The following is a 17,915-nucleotide window of genomic DNA, read 5'->3' on the forward strand; positions in this document are numbered from 1 at the left end:
GGACTTTAATGATTACAGTGGTGGTGGCAGTAGTGATGAGGAGGAGAATTGTAATGTTCACAACAGTAGCAACAGCTACAAAACTACTCAAAGTAATGAGAAATAAATATGAGTGACATGGTATGGACTAATAAGCCCATTCTGCTGTACTTTTTCCTCTAATATTACCATACATGTTAGTTTTGGACGAATGTGGCCATAGGGTTTACATTTAATACATGCTTATAGAAAGTGAACAAAACAGAAATCTGCATATACCGACATTAGTGATATTCATCTGTTCCAGCACTCGAAAATGTGCATCACAATCAAATTTCCTCTCTACCAATTTAATGAAAAATATGATATCCATTGAAGTCTTTTACTTCAACAAAATTTGGAGTTTTTCTGTGTAGTAATTCATGATAACTGGGATTTTACTTTTTCTCGAAATTTTATACTATAGCATTATTTTACGCCATAATTATATATTCCAGTTTAATCTAATAAAAACAATCTTCTGCTATGTTATAATGAGCTTTAAAACATTTTGGTTTGTACAGTCATAAATAGTGAACCTGACCTGCTAGTTTAATTCCTAAACTGGCTTCCAATCAATAAAAATCGAAAGAAAATGTATATCACATTACCTGTTCGTGTGTTCAGTTTGTGTGAACATGGAGCACTTTCCAACTGACGACGGAATCTTGAGCAGGCCACGTTGTTGCTGTTGCTGTTGTTGCTGTTGCTGCGCTACGTCCTCAAAGCCCTGCCCGTGTGGCTGTGGCTGATTCTGTCCCAGTGGGTCCTCACGTGCCTTCACCACGTTGTGAGGGTCACCGGCACCTCTGTTTGGGGCCGCACCCGGGCCTGCCGCCGTCGTGTTGTTGTTGTTGTTGCTCGGGTTGGTAGCGGTGGTGGCAAGCCAGGTTGATGAATCCAGCTGGGCCATAGGTGTGCGCAGGGACACCTGGCGGTAATCGAACCTGTAGGGAACAATATTAAAGCCAAAGATTTGCAAACATCAATTTAAAAAGCAAATTTAATACTTATATAGTCTCATTTATCCCACTGATAGTCAAGCAGGGTGCAAATACACCCCAAATTTGTTTCTTAAAGAAATTACACTTAATTAATATGTATTTCATTCTTCTTACATGAAGCTATGTACATGTGAAAGTAACTCACTTTTAATTTCATTTTCTAATTAAAAATTATTAGTGTGGGTTGTGTCTGCAACCCTGTTGGTTAGCTATGTATTATTTGTTTTTAGGGTCCACACCTGTGGAGTACTGGCTAGCAAGTCTGGCCATGAAACCAGGTGGCTCGGGTTCGATTCCCGGTTGGGGCAAGTTACCTGGTTGAGGTTTTTTCCGGGGTTTTCCCTCAACCCTTACTTACTTACTTACTGGCTTTTAAGGAACCCAGGGGTTCATTGCCGCCCTCACATAAGCCCGCCATTGGTCCCTATCCTGAGCAAGATTAATCCAGTCCCTACCATCATATCCCACCTCCCTCAAATCCATTTTAATATTATCTTCCCATCTACGTCTCGGCCTCCCCAAAGGTCTTTTCCCCTCTGGCCTCCCAACTAACACTCTATATGCATTTCTGGATTCGCCCATACGTGCTACATGCCCTGCCCATCTCAAACGTCTGGATTTAATGTTCCTAATTATGTCAGGTGAAAGATACAATGCGTGCAGCTCTGTGTTGTGTAACTTTCTCCATTCTCCTGTAACTTCATCCCTTTTAGTCCCAAATATTTTCCTAAGAACCTTATTCTTAAAAATCCTCAATCTCTGTTCCTCTCTCAAAGTGAGAGTCCAAGTTTCACAGCCATACAGAACCGGTAAAATAACTGTTTTATAAATTCCAACTTTCAGATTTTTTGACAGCAGACTAGATGACAAAAGCTTCTCAACCAAATAATAACAGGCATTTCCCATATTTATTCTGCGTTTAATTTCCTCCCGAGTGTCATTTACATTTGTTACTGTTGCTCCAAGATATTCCTTTCCTGTGGTCGTGCCGGAGAATCAGTCCCATTCCGAGGCTTATTGTTAGGTTTCGTAACAAGCTGTTTTTTTACGGTGATGGGTTGTTAGCCCTTCGCCCAACCCCCAAGCTGGAGGACCATCCCTTATCGGCTGTCCACGACTGCTTATTCAATATATTTGCAGCTACCCTCCATATCTGGAGGCCGTCTCCTCTATCCGCAACCTGAGGATGTGCCATGCCATGGTGATAAGGACCCACAATACCCAATATGAGCAAATGCTGGGTAACTATTGGTGCTGAACCCCAGACTCATTTCACTGGCATTATCACCTTCACTTCATTCAGATGCTAAATAACCAGAGATGCTGATACAACGTCGTAAAATAACGTACTAACAAATATCATTTTTTTAAATTTGTTTTTAGGTTTATTTTTCCATTTTTTACTTCAAATAAACTAACGGTTTTCCAGTAGTGTTGAGATAAACATAGCTATTGTTGACTTGAAACTAACAATTTCACAAACTTTTTATTTTATTCATTTTCAGCAGTTTAGAAGTTTGCAAAGTTCAGTAAATATGCATAAAAGGAAAGGGAACTTCATCAAAGATAAAGACAACTTGACAGAAGGGCCAGATTCATCACAGCCTTTCAAAAGTGATGAAGTGATTGAAGCAATGCTAGACAGTATCCCAGACAACTATGATTCAGATGTAACAGAAGACGAAAATCACTTAGAAATATCCATTTTTGAATCTTGCATACACCACTTTTAACACTTGAATATAATTAATTGATGAACTAGTGGACTTACTCGTGTTAAATATGTAATATTCGTCCGGCTTACAGCTGTTTCAGTGCATCACACACCATCATCAGAGCCTACTAGATCGCGGCATCATCTCGAACTTCTCTGCCTGTTAGGAGGGTGTGTTTTATTGTTGGAATGTGTTGGATTGTGGAGTCGAATAGTGTGTGTGTACTGAAATTGATCTGTGTGTTGAGGATTTGATCAGGGAAATCCTACACACACAACCCAAGAACCAAAAACTCAACACACTAGAACAATACGAAATATACAAATACACTAAAACACACCCTGATCAAATCCTCAACACACAGATCAATTTCAGTACACACACACTATTCGACTCCACAATCCAACACATTCCAACAATAAAACACACCCTCCTAACAGGCAGAGAAGTTCGAGATGACGCCGCGATCTAGTAGGCTCTGATGATGGTGCGTGATGCACTGAAACAGCTGTAAGCCGGACGAATATTACATATTTAACACGAGTAAGTCCACTAGTTCATCAATTAATTACTTAGATATAATAATAAAAGTAGAAGATGTAAAGCTATCTGATGAAGGGGAATATGTACATACAGGATGAAAAGTAATTAAACCAACAAACTCTAGGAGGTTGTATGGGACACCAAAATAAACAGTTTTCTCTAATGTCATATTTTCCTCAGAGGCTTTATTAAACCGGCAGAAGGTGTATGCATTCTTCAGTTAATGATGACTCTACAAATACACATTTTTGTTGTACGTCTTGGCCCAGTGCAGGGCTTTATTAAATCGGTCTGCTGCAGCAGGGGAAATAAATCTTTGGTCAGCGGGAAAAGGCACATAAGTAAAAAAAAAAAATAATTTTTCAGGAGAGACTTTCTTTTTTAATTTATTCTTAACTGAATATAAGTATAATAATGAAATTCATGTATGTTGGTTAAAGTAAGACCCTTTTCAATTTAAAGTACAAGAAACTTTATTATTTAAAAAATTAGAAAAAATATAGATTTATGTTATTAGGTAAAACAGAAAAATCGACTTTTTTTACTTATGTGCCTTTTTCCGCCGACCAAAGAAATGATAGGCCTACTCCTTAAGTCCTTCACTATGTTAGACAATCCATGTCCCGCCAATATAATCTTTGTGTACAGCTCAATGGAGGTATACTTGAACATCTTTTGCAGTGATTTTGGTGTGTAAATGTTTTTCAACATCTTTTGCAGTGATTTTGATGTGTAATGTAGTAATGTACGTACTGTAACTAAACTCTGCTTAATTATCAGAAGGTTAATGAAGTGCTGCACTTATACAGTGTTATGATTACGATATGGCAAATGAGACTTAACAGCCAATTTATCTTACTATTCCAGCATTTTCCTCTAGAGCAGTCCCATGCAGAATCGTCTTTATTGGCAAAGAGCAACCCTAGTGGCAGCAAGCACATCCCACTGGCAGATGATTATGACATCATGCCACTTGGTTGCGGGTTCATACAGAGTCTTGGAACATAACATCAGTATACCTTACAACGATGTCTCAGCCAAGTACAAGCAGTAATAAACAGAGGGCTTCGATTTGTCATTCAAAGATGAATGGGAAGATTTCTTATTCATAGAAGTGGATGGTGTTGCAAAATGTTTAGTGTGTCATAAGACTCTCCTTTACGATCTTGATAATGAATATAATGATCTAGCTTATCACTGTGAAGTACTTTGAACAGCAGTTTGCAAGGCCAAGATATTAATATAATAGCCAGAAATAAACTCGGAGGATATTTAAGGAAACTAGATTTCTAATCAACATCACTTGACATAGAGAAATTTGATCCATTTCAATGTATTAAAAAATTGACAGAAATTTAGCTACATGCCATACCATGTGTTACTGCAAGCACTGTTTCTTTTCGCGGGCATGCAATTAAATTTGCACAATTTCATATAACAATTTGGTAGCATTTTTTGGAAGAAACTCAATAGAATGCTATTACCATTCTGGTACCCTATATCTAGGTGTGATTTTAAAGACGAATTCACGTCAAAAGACATTGTGCGATTAAACAACAATCAGTGATCCGATTCCTTGTAGTAGACGGGATGAAATCTGCACAGACATCTACTCAATAATGCAAACAAAAGTTATCAATTTTATGAGCCGTGCAAATTTTAATGATATAACTGGGTTCACATTTTTAAAAACACACATTTATATTGTATTCAGAAACATGAATATAAAATTTAAAAAAAATGTTTCAGAGGTTATACAGTGAAAAATAACTGAAGCGTCGGCTGGAACAACGTTATAAGTTACATTTGGTAAAATTTACAGGAGCTGCAAAAATGTGTACACGTACGTTGTTCTTATAGGGTAGCAAACTTCTGAGTGGAAAATTTCACGTACTGCAATGATGGACGGTTGCAAGCCAAAGAGTATAGCAAGGTAACATGACATACAATATTATTACATGGAAACACGCCAAATGAAAATTTTGTAACTTAAAACGTTGTTCCAGCCGACGCTTCAATTAATGATTAATGCCTTTTTTTTTTTTTTTAAGTAGCTTCTACAATCTGAACTATGTTCGATACACACACTGTTATTATCCATTTTTAAGGATATTTCTTGCTTTTATTTTGATTGCAGTAATAGATTGGAAACTTATTTTTCATAAATGCGCTATGTAATCAAACAAATTTTTCACAGTGTAAAATACACTAAAGTAAATATTATGTAACTGATTACTACTATTATTATTACTTGTAGGCATATGTCACTTCTGGCAGTGTGGAAGAAAAAGTCTCATGGCTTTAACTCTGCCAAAATAAATATGTAAATAAATACATGAAATGCATGAGTGAATGAATGAATAAATGAAAATATGAATGAATGAATGAATAATGAAAGACTAAATAAATATATAGATAAATAAATAAATCAAATTGCCACTTTAAGTAGAGGATCACAACAATATGAATAATACTTTAATAAAATTACACATAAATGAAATGTACATTAAAATCAAATAGATTATTCTTATGTTCTGTGTTGTCAGTGCTGCCTTGATTCGATCTAATTGTACGGCATTTTGTTCACCTCTGATTTCAGCATAGTCCTTACTATGATACAACTTATGTCTTTCAAGATTGAATCACTTTAACTGGTTCACAGTGTTCGAAAATGCAAATCCCAGTAAAATCGAAAATGGTAGAAATTGGTATAAGCTCATAATTAGAGACGAGAATTCCATGCAAATGCATGTTTCTATAGGAACATAAGACATAACTCAAACTCTGTACTTATCCATTTCATTAATTTCTGGTTCCAAATATGTGTACTTTTTCTGTGCATATTTGAATGTTTTGGCCTTTTTGGGGATAAAAACATGAATAATGCATATTTAAGCAATTTTTAGATTAATAATACATATAATACACATTATATTCAGTTTAAATGCATGTTTTAATGGTTTTGAGTGGACACCTCAGTTTCTCGATTTTTATGTCCCTTATTTTAGCTCCAGGATCAGTATTGAAGAAGGAAAAGAAAAAAAAACTAAATAACACAAAAATGAAATAAAATGTTAAGTTTTCACAATAAGATGTTAAGAGGACCTTTCCCTGGACGAAAGTTCACTTTTACAACATTTTACAGACGACCCTCTATAGACTGCACGTTATAAATGGATTTATTATGTTGAATACTTTGAGAATAGTAGAGAGGATATACAGAGGCATCAAGGAAACTGCCGACAAATAATTTAGGTCAAAAGCACCCTCTTTCAGGGAGGTTGTAAATTCTCTCCCTTTTGCAGTACTAGTAGCAATTTACGATGTCCGTTTTAAAATCCTATCTAGGTAACAGTAAGGTCTATTATAATTTCAGATAAAATGTACTAAAAAATTAAGTCGACCAGCATGTCGCATCTGTTTCACATATTGCAAGAATGCAAAAAAGGAAAGAATCTGCAAAGGATTTCATAGATCCCTCAGTTATGCCCCTGGGGAACTGGGTGTAATGGCGGAAAACAAATTGGACAGGGTCATAAATGCGAACCCAGACTACGGATTCTTTTGTTGAGTGAAAAAGGTTATTTGTGGCGAAAACTTGAATGAAGAATTTGACCTGACACTGTCACATATATGTTCATTCAAGTTTACGCTCATATCTTCTTGCGATGTAGAGAGGTCATTCTCTGTGTACAAAAACATATTGACTGACAAGCGCAGGAACCTCACCAAAACCAATTTAGAAATGTTTTTAGGTTGTTAACTGTGCAAAAAAAGTAAAGTGAAATAAGACACTTGAAATAAAAATGAAAGTGCATATTTTAATGTATTTTTCGTTTGATAGTGCATGAATGCATGCATATTTTGGGATTTTACATTGCATAAAATTCTCGTCTCTACTCATAATATTGCAGATATACAGTATTAATAATTTTGGTGGGGCATGTTTTAGTATCTGTTAGCAGTAAGTGGCTAAAATTTCAATTCAACATATACTATAAGAAAACGATAATTATACTCATAACCATTAGACCTACAAGACGAGAAATCTAAATATGGAAACCTATTTTCCAATTCCCTTTGCTTCTTAGACCAACCTTTGGCAACTTGTTGAAGTCCCTGTGCTAGACAGGTGAAATGGATTATATTAGGATAGAATATCTTTAATGCAGTAGTCGCTTTCAACATATACGCTGCAGCATCAGAGCATAATACAAGCATCTCTTCCTCTTGAATGGCCTCGGGTCATAGCATTTACAAATCATGCAATGGTTTCCTCTGGGTCAAGTTTTCTAAAGATGAGATTGGCAATATAGCATCCAATCACAAGCATTATTCCATAGACGGTTATCCAAATATCGAAACTGCCTATCTTGGCAAGCACGTCTTTTAAGCTCTAGTGATAACAAAAATCGAGATAGTTCTTTCATGGTATCAAATCGTCAGGAACTTGTTGATCACAGTTCTTTTCTAGGAATGAGTGATACTCAGGAACCGACCGACGTTTCTTCTGAAACTTCATATTTCAAGCTTACTTGGTGAGCATACTCATTTAAAGTGTTGATGTAATAATCAGAAGAAACCTGGATTGGATCTCTGCACTGCCAATGGGTAAGTAAAAAAAAAAATTAATAATAATAATAATAATAATAATAATAATAATAATAATAATGTTTATACAACAGAATTGCAGCAAAAATTTGCCTATCGGTATTATAATTTCCAGCAGTACATACATACCGGTAGTTTTCATGAGCCTAAAAAGCCAAGATTAAGAGGTTAGGTACAGCTTACAGCAGTAAAATTTTGGAAATATTCAACTTTTTTTTTTCCTCCATTACGGTATCTTGTACAATAAATACATGAAATATGAACACGATAAAAGATTTTTATGAATGAACACATTCAAGGGAACAAATGACAAAATCAGTCCAAAAGAACTGAGATTATTTCGAAAAATATGTCTTCCTTCGGTGCCCATATAAGCCCTTGTATGATAGATTATATTTGATATACAGCAATGTCAAATGACATGAACTTTCTCTGGCTAATTAAATTTGTTTCCTTTTAATTTAAGAAACTTATAAGCAACACTTGTTTCATTCATTTTGACCTCCAACAATTTCTACTATGAGTTAATGTGTATATCCATACAGAGATGTAAACATAAGCAGAACCCATCTGTCACAATCAGATACAATATTACCATTTGTGATTTTTTTTTGTCGAATGCTGAACTATATTCATCTTCAAAATGTGTGAATTGAAAGAGATCACCACTCTCTTCAGACAACATACAAGTTCCGTCACACATTCAATCATACACCTCTGATTGAGATTCTGGCTGATATCTACATCTATTATCAGGCAGTACATCTCACTTGACGGTATGTATCAGAGTAAGAACAAGTTTTTGTATGCAGCTGAAGTCTGATTAGTGTAATATGTAGCTAATCGGCAATGTATGCAATGGAGGGGGAAGGTAACTGGCCACCCTGCCCCATTATCTCCTGATCTAGTTGTCTCAAAAGTGGTGTCTTGTTGGTATCACTTGTGAGGTTCTGACATGTCTTCGGACAGTTGACTGAACAACAACAATTCAATCCTACTGCACATAGAGTGAGCTTCAATGTTGTTTGAAAATTCTGAATGTATCCAACACTTTCTTTGTAGGAACATGTGTGATTGTGACTAGTTCAACATGGTGAATGAATGATGCACAGTTCTTGACGTAAGCTTTCCTTTATTCCATACTTCACTGTACACAGTGCTTTCATCATCACTCCTTTATCATGTTATGTAAAAAGAAATGTCAACTCAACGTGAAATCACATCTCTGCTAAATGTCATATTGATAATTTTATATCTAGCTTCAGCAGAGAACTAGTTTCTCGTTGGCCTGGGTGGCGCAGGCAGTATAGCACTGGCCTTCTGTGCCCGAGGTTGTGGGTTCAGTCCCGGCCCAGATTGATGGCATTTAAGTGTGCTTAAATGCTACAGGCTCATGTCAGTAGATTTATTGGCATGTAAAGGAACTCCTGTGGGATAAAATTCCGGCACACCGGTGATGCTGATATAACCTCGGCAGTTGCGAGCGTTGTTAAATAAAACATAACATTTTTTAACTAGTTTCTCCAATCATCAAATAGCCTGTGATTGAACATGTAAACAGCTAAATTATCCTGCTGCATATAGAGATGATTACAGTGAAATCTCCACACAACAAAAACCGATATAATGATAAACCCTGTAGCAATGACAAATTTGACTGGCTCTGGTGTATTTCCTATATTTTCAGTAAGTTTTATCCATCATTACTATGATTATTATGTTTTTGGAGAAACTTCGATGTAATGCTAAAGCATTATAATAGTATTTTTAATTTACTCGGTTTTCATGTTCAATATTTCATTTGTCACTTCGTATCGCACTCTTAAAGATGTTTTCAGTCATTTTTCCTACCCTCTTTCATACTTTTCTTAGTGAAGCTTAGCATTCTATGCAAGGAGTGTTACAATAAAACTCTATCCTTAACAGAATTTACGTTTATGGTTCCTACCACTGTCTTCCTGACCACCTGGCACCTGGCACCTTTCACATGTGAACTTGTTAATGATGGCTGACATAACCCGAAAATAAATGTCTGGAAGTTAAATTATTTGCATTTTAGTGATTTACATAAAGGATTGAAGCAGACTGTAATGGCTAAAAGGTATGAGTTTGTGCAGTCAACACTCGAAATATTCAAAAAGAAACGCAAGAAAATAGAGTGTTGCAAGTGGTAAAATTAAACCTAAACATAATGGCCATTCCATGCCAAGCGACCCAAGTACTTGAATTTTTCAAAAATAAATTTAAGCATTGCGTCATATATCAATTTAAAGCTAAAATATTGGAGAATCTGAAGTACAAGTTTATTTTAAGAAATTATGCTGCTCATTTATGTAAAATTCTTTTAAAATTGAAATATATGTACAAAGGAAATGTCGCAAGATTCTAGTGTAAAGTTGACTCCACTATTTATGATGACCTTGACATCAGCTGCTTAACCTTATGTACCAATAAGGACATTACACTTGATTAAGTTAATTAATTTTTTTTTTCTTTTAAAGGAGCAAAATCATTTCAACTGCAGTCAACTGAAATCCCATCAGATTCCATGTGTACCTCCCCATCCTTTACCACAGGCTCAATTGAGTGTAGTGGCGGGACATGAACCTGTGATCTTAGGCATGATATGCTGGCCGGACATATTTTGTATGCTCTAAACCACTCAGCTAACGAATCCAACACGAATTTACCCGATTATGCAGGTATACGAACCCCTGGTTAAGAGTTATAAATTTGCGTGCAATAATGGTATACGTCTTCCCGCTTCCAAAAGTTAATGGTGATTGTTTGCAAGAAGCCACATCTGTATTCTATTTGTTGCAGCATTTCTGAATTTATAAGGCGAGTTCTTGCTTGCAAAATAATTAAAAAACTAACTAGTAATAGTCTGTCACACCCGAATGCAAAAATATATATAAATTTAATTTATTCTTTCACCTTTAGCAACAATGTTTTCAAAGTTTGTAAAAGTAAGGATGAAGTCAATACACTGAAGTTTATATAACAACTTTTTATGCTAAAATGGCTATATATTGCCTAAATGTGCGTTCTGAGTGTGATAGTTCACATTACTGAATTTAGGTCAATGCAGTAAATGTGTACAATAGCTATATTATATATATTTTATATTTATTTTCACAATGCTTAATATCACATTTCTTCATGCTGATCTCAATATATCAGGGGACTGCAACCTTTTTCTACATCCCATGGCAAAAGAGCCATGGATAGAGTAGGTGGAACAGTTAAAAGAGCTGTTTGGAGAAGTATGACATCTAGGAAAGTGCACTAAAATCCCTCATATCCGGCAATATCAAAACAACGGCACTTTTGGCTGGGGAAAAAAAAAATAGTCATACATGCGAAAGGGAAGTCGGACGAAGATGTGAGTGGTTTTCACGAATCGCACATGCCGCATATCGTGTTTACTCTTTACATTGTTCAAGCATGAAAACATAGACAAAAAACCAGTTATGTCCCTGGAATATATTGGGTAGCATCGGTAAGCTGTCACTTGAACCTTGCAAACAATGTGCAGAGCTGATATCTTTAAATTTACCACTTGAACTTGCCTGTTTCGAAGGGGTGTTGGATGAGTCTAAATAGGAATGTGTGAAATTCTCTGTTCCTACAGCACGCAAAAATTTCACTCAAGTGATAGGTAGTATCATGGCTATTACTGCTAAGTGCTACTGCTGCACAATGGATTCTGCAAAATGCAAGCAAAATATTCTTATGCTCAAATCATCGAGCGTTACTTCATTTTCATATTTGCATGTTGGCTACACTGCTCTTCACGTCACATGACTCACATGACCGCCATTTAATATTGTCATAATGTTACGAAAACTTTTAGTATTTTTTACGCTATTATGTATTACTGTATTACAATAATTATGAACTGATTAATGTACATTACCGTATTCAATACTAAAAATAAACATTGTACGTATTTCAAAACTTTATTTTAAATATCTATATGAAAATTACTAAATTTCAACATGGAAAAAAATATTTGTGCAGTACAGTGTCTTCACATAACCCATAAACGTATCTTCCAATTATCCGGCAAAATCACTTATCCTGTACTGGCTTTGTCCCACAGTTGCCAGATATGAGGAATTCTACTGTGGTTGTGAATAGTGTTAGTGATATTTTTCAGTGCATGAAAAGTATGGTGAATGGTATGCGCATTCTTTTTGTGTCTGCTCAGGAAGTAATCTTCTCGCCTGTAACTTCATCATTCTTAGCTCCAAATATTTTCCTAAATACCTTATTCTCAAACACTCTTAGCCTCTGTTCCTCTCCCTCAAAGTGAGAGTCCTAGTTTCACAACCTAAATGCACGTTGAGAGAATGTGCATCTGATATGTGGGCTACTCAGACTTTGTTCCTTTACCACTTTGAAAGAAGGCATTCTAAATATGTCCATCACTTCACGCCAGTAACATGTTCAAACGGTTCTCTTGCAGTTTAATCAAGATAATGTACAAGAAACCCATTATAATATTAATGGAAATATGTCCACTTTTGTTTAGAAGGGAGACTTTGTACTCACATCTCTGAAAGTTGATAGAAAACAAAATATGAAATGGAAATCTTATGCTGAAATTATAGATTTTGTCTGTGAGACTAATCATGTTTTACTCAAATATTTTAAGCCGCCTGGAAAAACATGGATTTGGCCAAAAGATGAAGATGTTTCAAGTAAAAGCATTGATGTAATTATTTGCAAAGTGCAGACACCGAAACTTCAGAATAGCAGAGGTGAATATGTTTTCAAGTAGAAGCAGTTAAAACACTGCTAAAACTGTCTTTAAATGTAAATGCAGTGTTATGTTTAATAATAATTTAAGTTTAGATAGTCCTATTTGTTTTAAATTATGTCTATGAGAAAAAAACTATGTCAGTTTGAGTCACACACAGAACATTTAAAAAAATTATTTTTGTTCAGTAAATGTGTGAAGAACCTTTGACTTTATATTTATTTTATTTCAGTAGCTACTAAAGAACATTAAAAAAATTATTACTTCTTTAATATGTAATAAACAGAACAGAAATTTATATTTCAATTTTAAAATCTGTACAGTTATGGGACATTATTGTCACACCCAGAACAGTAATGTCACATTTAATTTCTCAGCTCCTGTGTAACATAGCTAAATGAAACTTTACATACAGTCTCACTACCTTGCTATTGACAACTGGTAAAATTTACAAATTGTAACTTCTTAAGGTTATGGAAAAATGAAAAGATAATAATGTCCTAATGTTTCAAAAGTGTCAAACCCAGAATTATGGAATGACTCATAAGAATTTAAAAACTGCGGCAGCAGAAGATACTGACATTGCTACCTCGAAATGGTTTAATGTCTCTAGTATACCACTGGAACATCTGATTATGGTCGAAACAATAAGAAACACACGTGATGCTGAAAACCAAAGACAGCGTACAAACACATTTGATGCTGAAAACCAAAGACAGCGTACAAACACATTTGATGCTGAAAACCAAAGACTGCGTACAAACAATTAGTGATTAAAAGAATGACTAAATGTTGGACGACTCTGCAGGTCAAGCAGGGTACCAGTAATCAAATGGTGAGTAAATATTACTTCATAGTAGGCCTATGTAATGTTGTTTTTTATTTCTATTATATTTTCTTTCAGAACATAATAATATCTTGATGAATAGAACTGAAGTTCTCACTGAAAGAAATGTGAATGAACACAGAGTATCTCTAACTTATTTCTCATCTCAAAAACCCTTCTCTGTTTATCCATAAAAATCAGTAAATAAAAAAATGGTTTATGTTTTTATTTTAGGTTTACAAGAACAATATCTTTGTTAAACTGCTTGGTTATATTCATACCTTTCTAAATAAATTCAAAATAATTTTCAAAATAACATTGATGCACTATTTTAACTACATAGCCAATTTCTTCGGGCCATTCCATGAAAAAGTGGACAATCTTAAAAGAAAATAATACACTATTATATAATTTCTACCAATTGATTCTGTAATAAAAAAGATTAAAAGAACTGAAAAAAAAAATATATATATATATATCATTTACTTTTATTTTTATTGACTTTATACATAGTTGATGTTTATAGTCTGTGTATAATGGTTTTGTATTAGGAAAAGTAAAATTGGCACACCTATCTAACTTTCTGTAAAAAAAAGGTAAAGGTATCCCCGTAACATGCCATGAGGGCACTTGGGGGGGCATGGAGGTAGAGCCCCATGCTTTCCATGACCTCAGCACTAGAATGAGATGGTGTGGTCAGCACCACGCTCTGACCGCCTTTTACCCCCGGGAAAGACCCGGTACTCAATTTTGTAGGAGGCTGAATGAACCTCTAACTTTCTGTACAACCTCAAAATTGTCTAGTTTATATACATGTGCCGTTGTTCATAGTTTGAATTCATTACTTAAGCAATAACAAATTGTTGAGGTAAGTTTCTTTCCAATTATAGCACTTCATAAGTTAGTATGTATTGGTGTCACGCCCATAACGGAAAAAGTGATTAAGTTTATTACTAAACTAAAATTAATTAGTTTGTTAAATTGGCAGAAGTAAGGCTAGAAATGATTCATCATCCCCAAAATAATGCAATGTCAATTAAACTTTCAAATGTTTATCACATATTTTCTGTCACACTCATAACAAATAAGCTCAGGAAGAATTCAGTGTTGCTTGCTTGTGGTGCTATCCTCATGTGAATAGGCCTAGATTGGTCTAGCTACCTAGGCCCTTGAAATTACTTTACATTTTTTTAGACTTGTAGAAAAGGCTCAATTTAGGATCAGGGTGAATTTTTTTCCCTTTAAATTATAAATTGGTTTAGTCAATGTTACTTTATGGAAAACAAACGGTCACAGAAATGGTTCAGTAATCTTTCTTTTAGTTCAGAACTGTTAACACTATAACTTATTAGATTAAAAAAAAAAAAAAAAAAATTTTCTTAAAAAAAAAAAAGCACTGAAACACGCATATGACATTTTATTAAATTCCTAATCTCCTGCCATCAAGTAATTAATAAACAAGTCCTATTTATTGACACCAACTGACAAGTTCGATGATACAAATATCACCCAGTTCCCACTGACTATCTATTCCCAACACCACCAAATATTGTAACTCTAATATGGTTTGCAAAACATCCATTCCAAATCTCAAAGTTTTTTTTATCACATTAAGAGCATGACTTTTGTTTACTCACAACTGCTAATAGAAACATTCGATTTGTTGAAAGTAAATAAGTGTAAAACAAGTCACGTTCTATGGACTCTTTTACTCTTCTACTGGTACAAATTGGTGCTCTTAAGGCCACAGAGAACGCCATGATGCATTACCATGACAGTCAAGTTGAATATATAATTAAGACCACAGAGAACTTCGCAACACACAACCATTATAGTCTTCAAGTTGGATACGTCATTAAGACCACAGAGAACTTAGTAATGCAGTGGCACATTAGCCTTCAAGTTGGATACAGAAGAAATGTATTAAGTCACTCAACATGGGCAATGTCAAAATGAATGTATGTACGTATGTATGTTTCGAGTTCTTTTAATGAGTAAACTTTGGTAAATAAACCTGTAATACTAATAACTGATTAAAACCATTATAACATTAATTATAAATTATTCAGCTGAACAATAGCAGCTACAATTGTTCTGACATTCACCTCGGCCTATATCATTCAAGAAATAACTTTTCTCTATTGCATTGACATAAATTGCCCTGGACCAAAGACTGTAGGACATTCGATTAATTGCTCAAATCAGTTGCAAAACGCTGAGAAACAGGTAGAAATTCAAGAAATAACTTTTCGTTATTGCATTCAAATAAACTGCCCTGGGTAAAGACTTTAAAGGTTTTCGATTATTTGGTCCAGTGTGCATGCATTTTAGTTAAGGATCAGTCAACAATTCATTCATAATATTTGCTGGTAATTTGCTAGGAGACGTCGTTGCATATAGACCACGGTTAAACGAAGTATTTTCCCTGAACCAAAAATACAAGATGTGTTGCTCGTTTCACCTTATTATGAATAAGTGTCGGGGAAAGTGTCTTATTTTAGGTTATAATTCAGAACTTCTTCAATATTTAATACGATGTTTAAGATTAGTGTAAAACTGGCCTATGTGCAACGACGTCTCCTAGCAAATTACCTATTTGCTGCACAAATTCAAGAAATAAGATATCTCAATTGCATTCAAATAAAATGCACTGAACCAAAGACATTAGAAGCATTTTTTATTAATCGCTTAAATAAGTTCCAGAACTCTGGGAGACAAATGACTTCACGTAAGTGCAAACATGGCATAAGTGAATGTCACTCCGGTTGTATATTGATCCCATTTACCTTCACAAACGTTCCTAACTTTCAAAAGGAAAATCTTGAAATCAATTAAAATTAATCTGCGAAATAGGAGCTAATACTTAAAGATAAAACACAGTAATTATTGATTTATTTTAATCCATCCACAAGAAGTATAATAGGTTGAATGGATTGACAATATCGACAACAATGAAGACCGAAATTAATAATGAATTTGAAGTAAAAATAAAAAGCCTAATTTTATACAATTCACACAATAAGGAATTGTTATTGTAAATTGTTCACATGTCTTCGTTCTGTAGAGAATTCTGCTCAATTTGCTTGTGCCGTGTTTGTTTAAAGATATTAATTTATGCCTGTTGGTAGGAAAATACTGTACTGAAAATCATAACAAAAGTAAATAGCATTCAGTAACACAGTTGAAAGGGATTGGTACAATCAAAAAGCACATGTACCAATCACACAATTTATTTACACTCATAACCAGCGAATCCAAAGTATTTACAAATACTAGTCACAATAGATGAATATGAAATTATATTTCATTCCAATTACTTAGGCCTCTCTCTTCTGATTTAACTCAATATGTCGAACTTGAAACAAGAGAAATAACCAAATCTTTGTCGTGCATAAGAAATGGCATTCATTTTAGCTAGGTTAGAAATGTTTACTTGCCAGAAGACAGAGATTTAGTTAACATTTTAATGCGTGCCCATGTATTTAAATTTGTAGTGTGCTGAGATTTACAGACAATAAACTGGTAACAAGTTTCTGCTAAATTAAGTTGCAATAGTACTACTATGTCAAAGGTACATGTTCCAATATTCTAAGTAAAATATGATGTACTCACATGTGTTGCAGATGTAATTATCACAACACGGCCTTAAAATATTGAGATACCAGCTATCATCATTTAGACGAATCTTCTGTAAGACAAAGGAAATTCTATCATTTGTTGTAAATGCGGCAAAATCCAATAACTCATAGTATTTCTAAGATAAATACACATATTATGTAAATCACAACATGACCAATTCAAGTACTCATGCTCTGTTTTAACGTCGTAATTTAATAACAAACAGAAATTCCAGCCACTGCAACATTCCTGTTAATAAGTTGAATGTGGGTAGATGAAGTGCAGAAAACATAAAATTTTACCACTCGTTGCATTCCTATCATAAATCTTCTGCCAAAACACCATTCAACTCGGGTCACATTTCGACAGTATTCGCTATCGCTTTCAAGTACAATTTGTGACATTTGTGGTAATCACATTATAGTAAATGTTTCAAGTGGCATTAAAATGTTGATAATAGGAACTTACTCTTTAGGTTACACTTTCGAAACCACAAACGCTTTCTTTTTCACCAACAAAATTCTGTCCGCCATTGAAAACAACATATATACGACAGACATCATTGCTACCAACTTATAAAATTAAACAATTGATTTTTTTTCTCAAGAGTGATGGTTAGAATTTCTTATAAATTAATAATCCAAAAGACCAATATAGTTTTAGCAGTAGTAATGAGTGAACACATAATTGAAGGGTGTGTCTGATAAGTAAATAATTTTTATATAATGCCTGCATTCCATTGCGATCACAATTTTGTGCAGGCGTATGTTTGCGCGGAACAAAATGACTTTATTAGAACCTAGGATATACTGCAA

The 17,915-nt window shown here is 34.5% G+C and overlaps 1 protein-coding gene across 1 annotated transcript in view; it reads right to left on the reverse strand.

Annotated features, from left to right (window-relative positions):
* The window catches only part of LOC138708083 (transcription factor Clamp-like), a 58,214-nt gene extending 40,571 nt beyond the window's left edge, over positions 1–17,643 (reverse strand). Inside the window, exons 1-3 of the mRNA XM_069838239.1 lie at positions 17,569–17,643; positions 17,095–17,170; positions 630–965 (exon numbers count right to left, since the gene is read on the reverse strand). Of these exons, the coding sequence (XP_069694340.1) occupies positions 630–965; positions 17,095–17,096 (338 nt within the window). The 5' untranslated portion in view covers positions 17,097–17,170; positions 17,569–17,643. The remainder of the gene's footprint in view (positions 1–629; positions 966–17,094; positions 17,171–17,568) is intronic.
* Positions 17,644–17,915: the final 272 nt, after the last annotated feature.

This window comes from Periplaneta americana, chromosome 10 (assembly GCF_040183065.1).
Source record: "Periplaneta americana isolate PAMFEO1 chromosome 10, P.americana_PAMFEO1_priV1, whole genome shotgun sequence".
Classification (NCBI taxonomy): Eukaryota; Metazoa; Arthropoda; class Insecta; order Blattodea; family Blattidae; genus Periplaneta; species Periplaneta americana.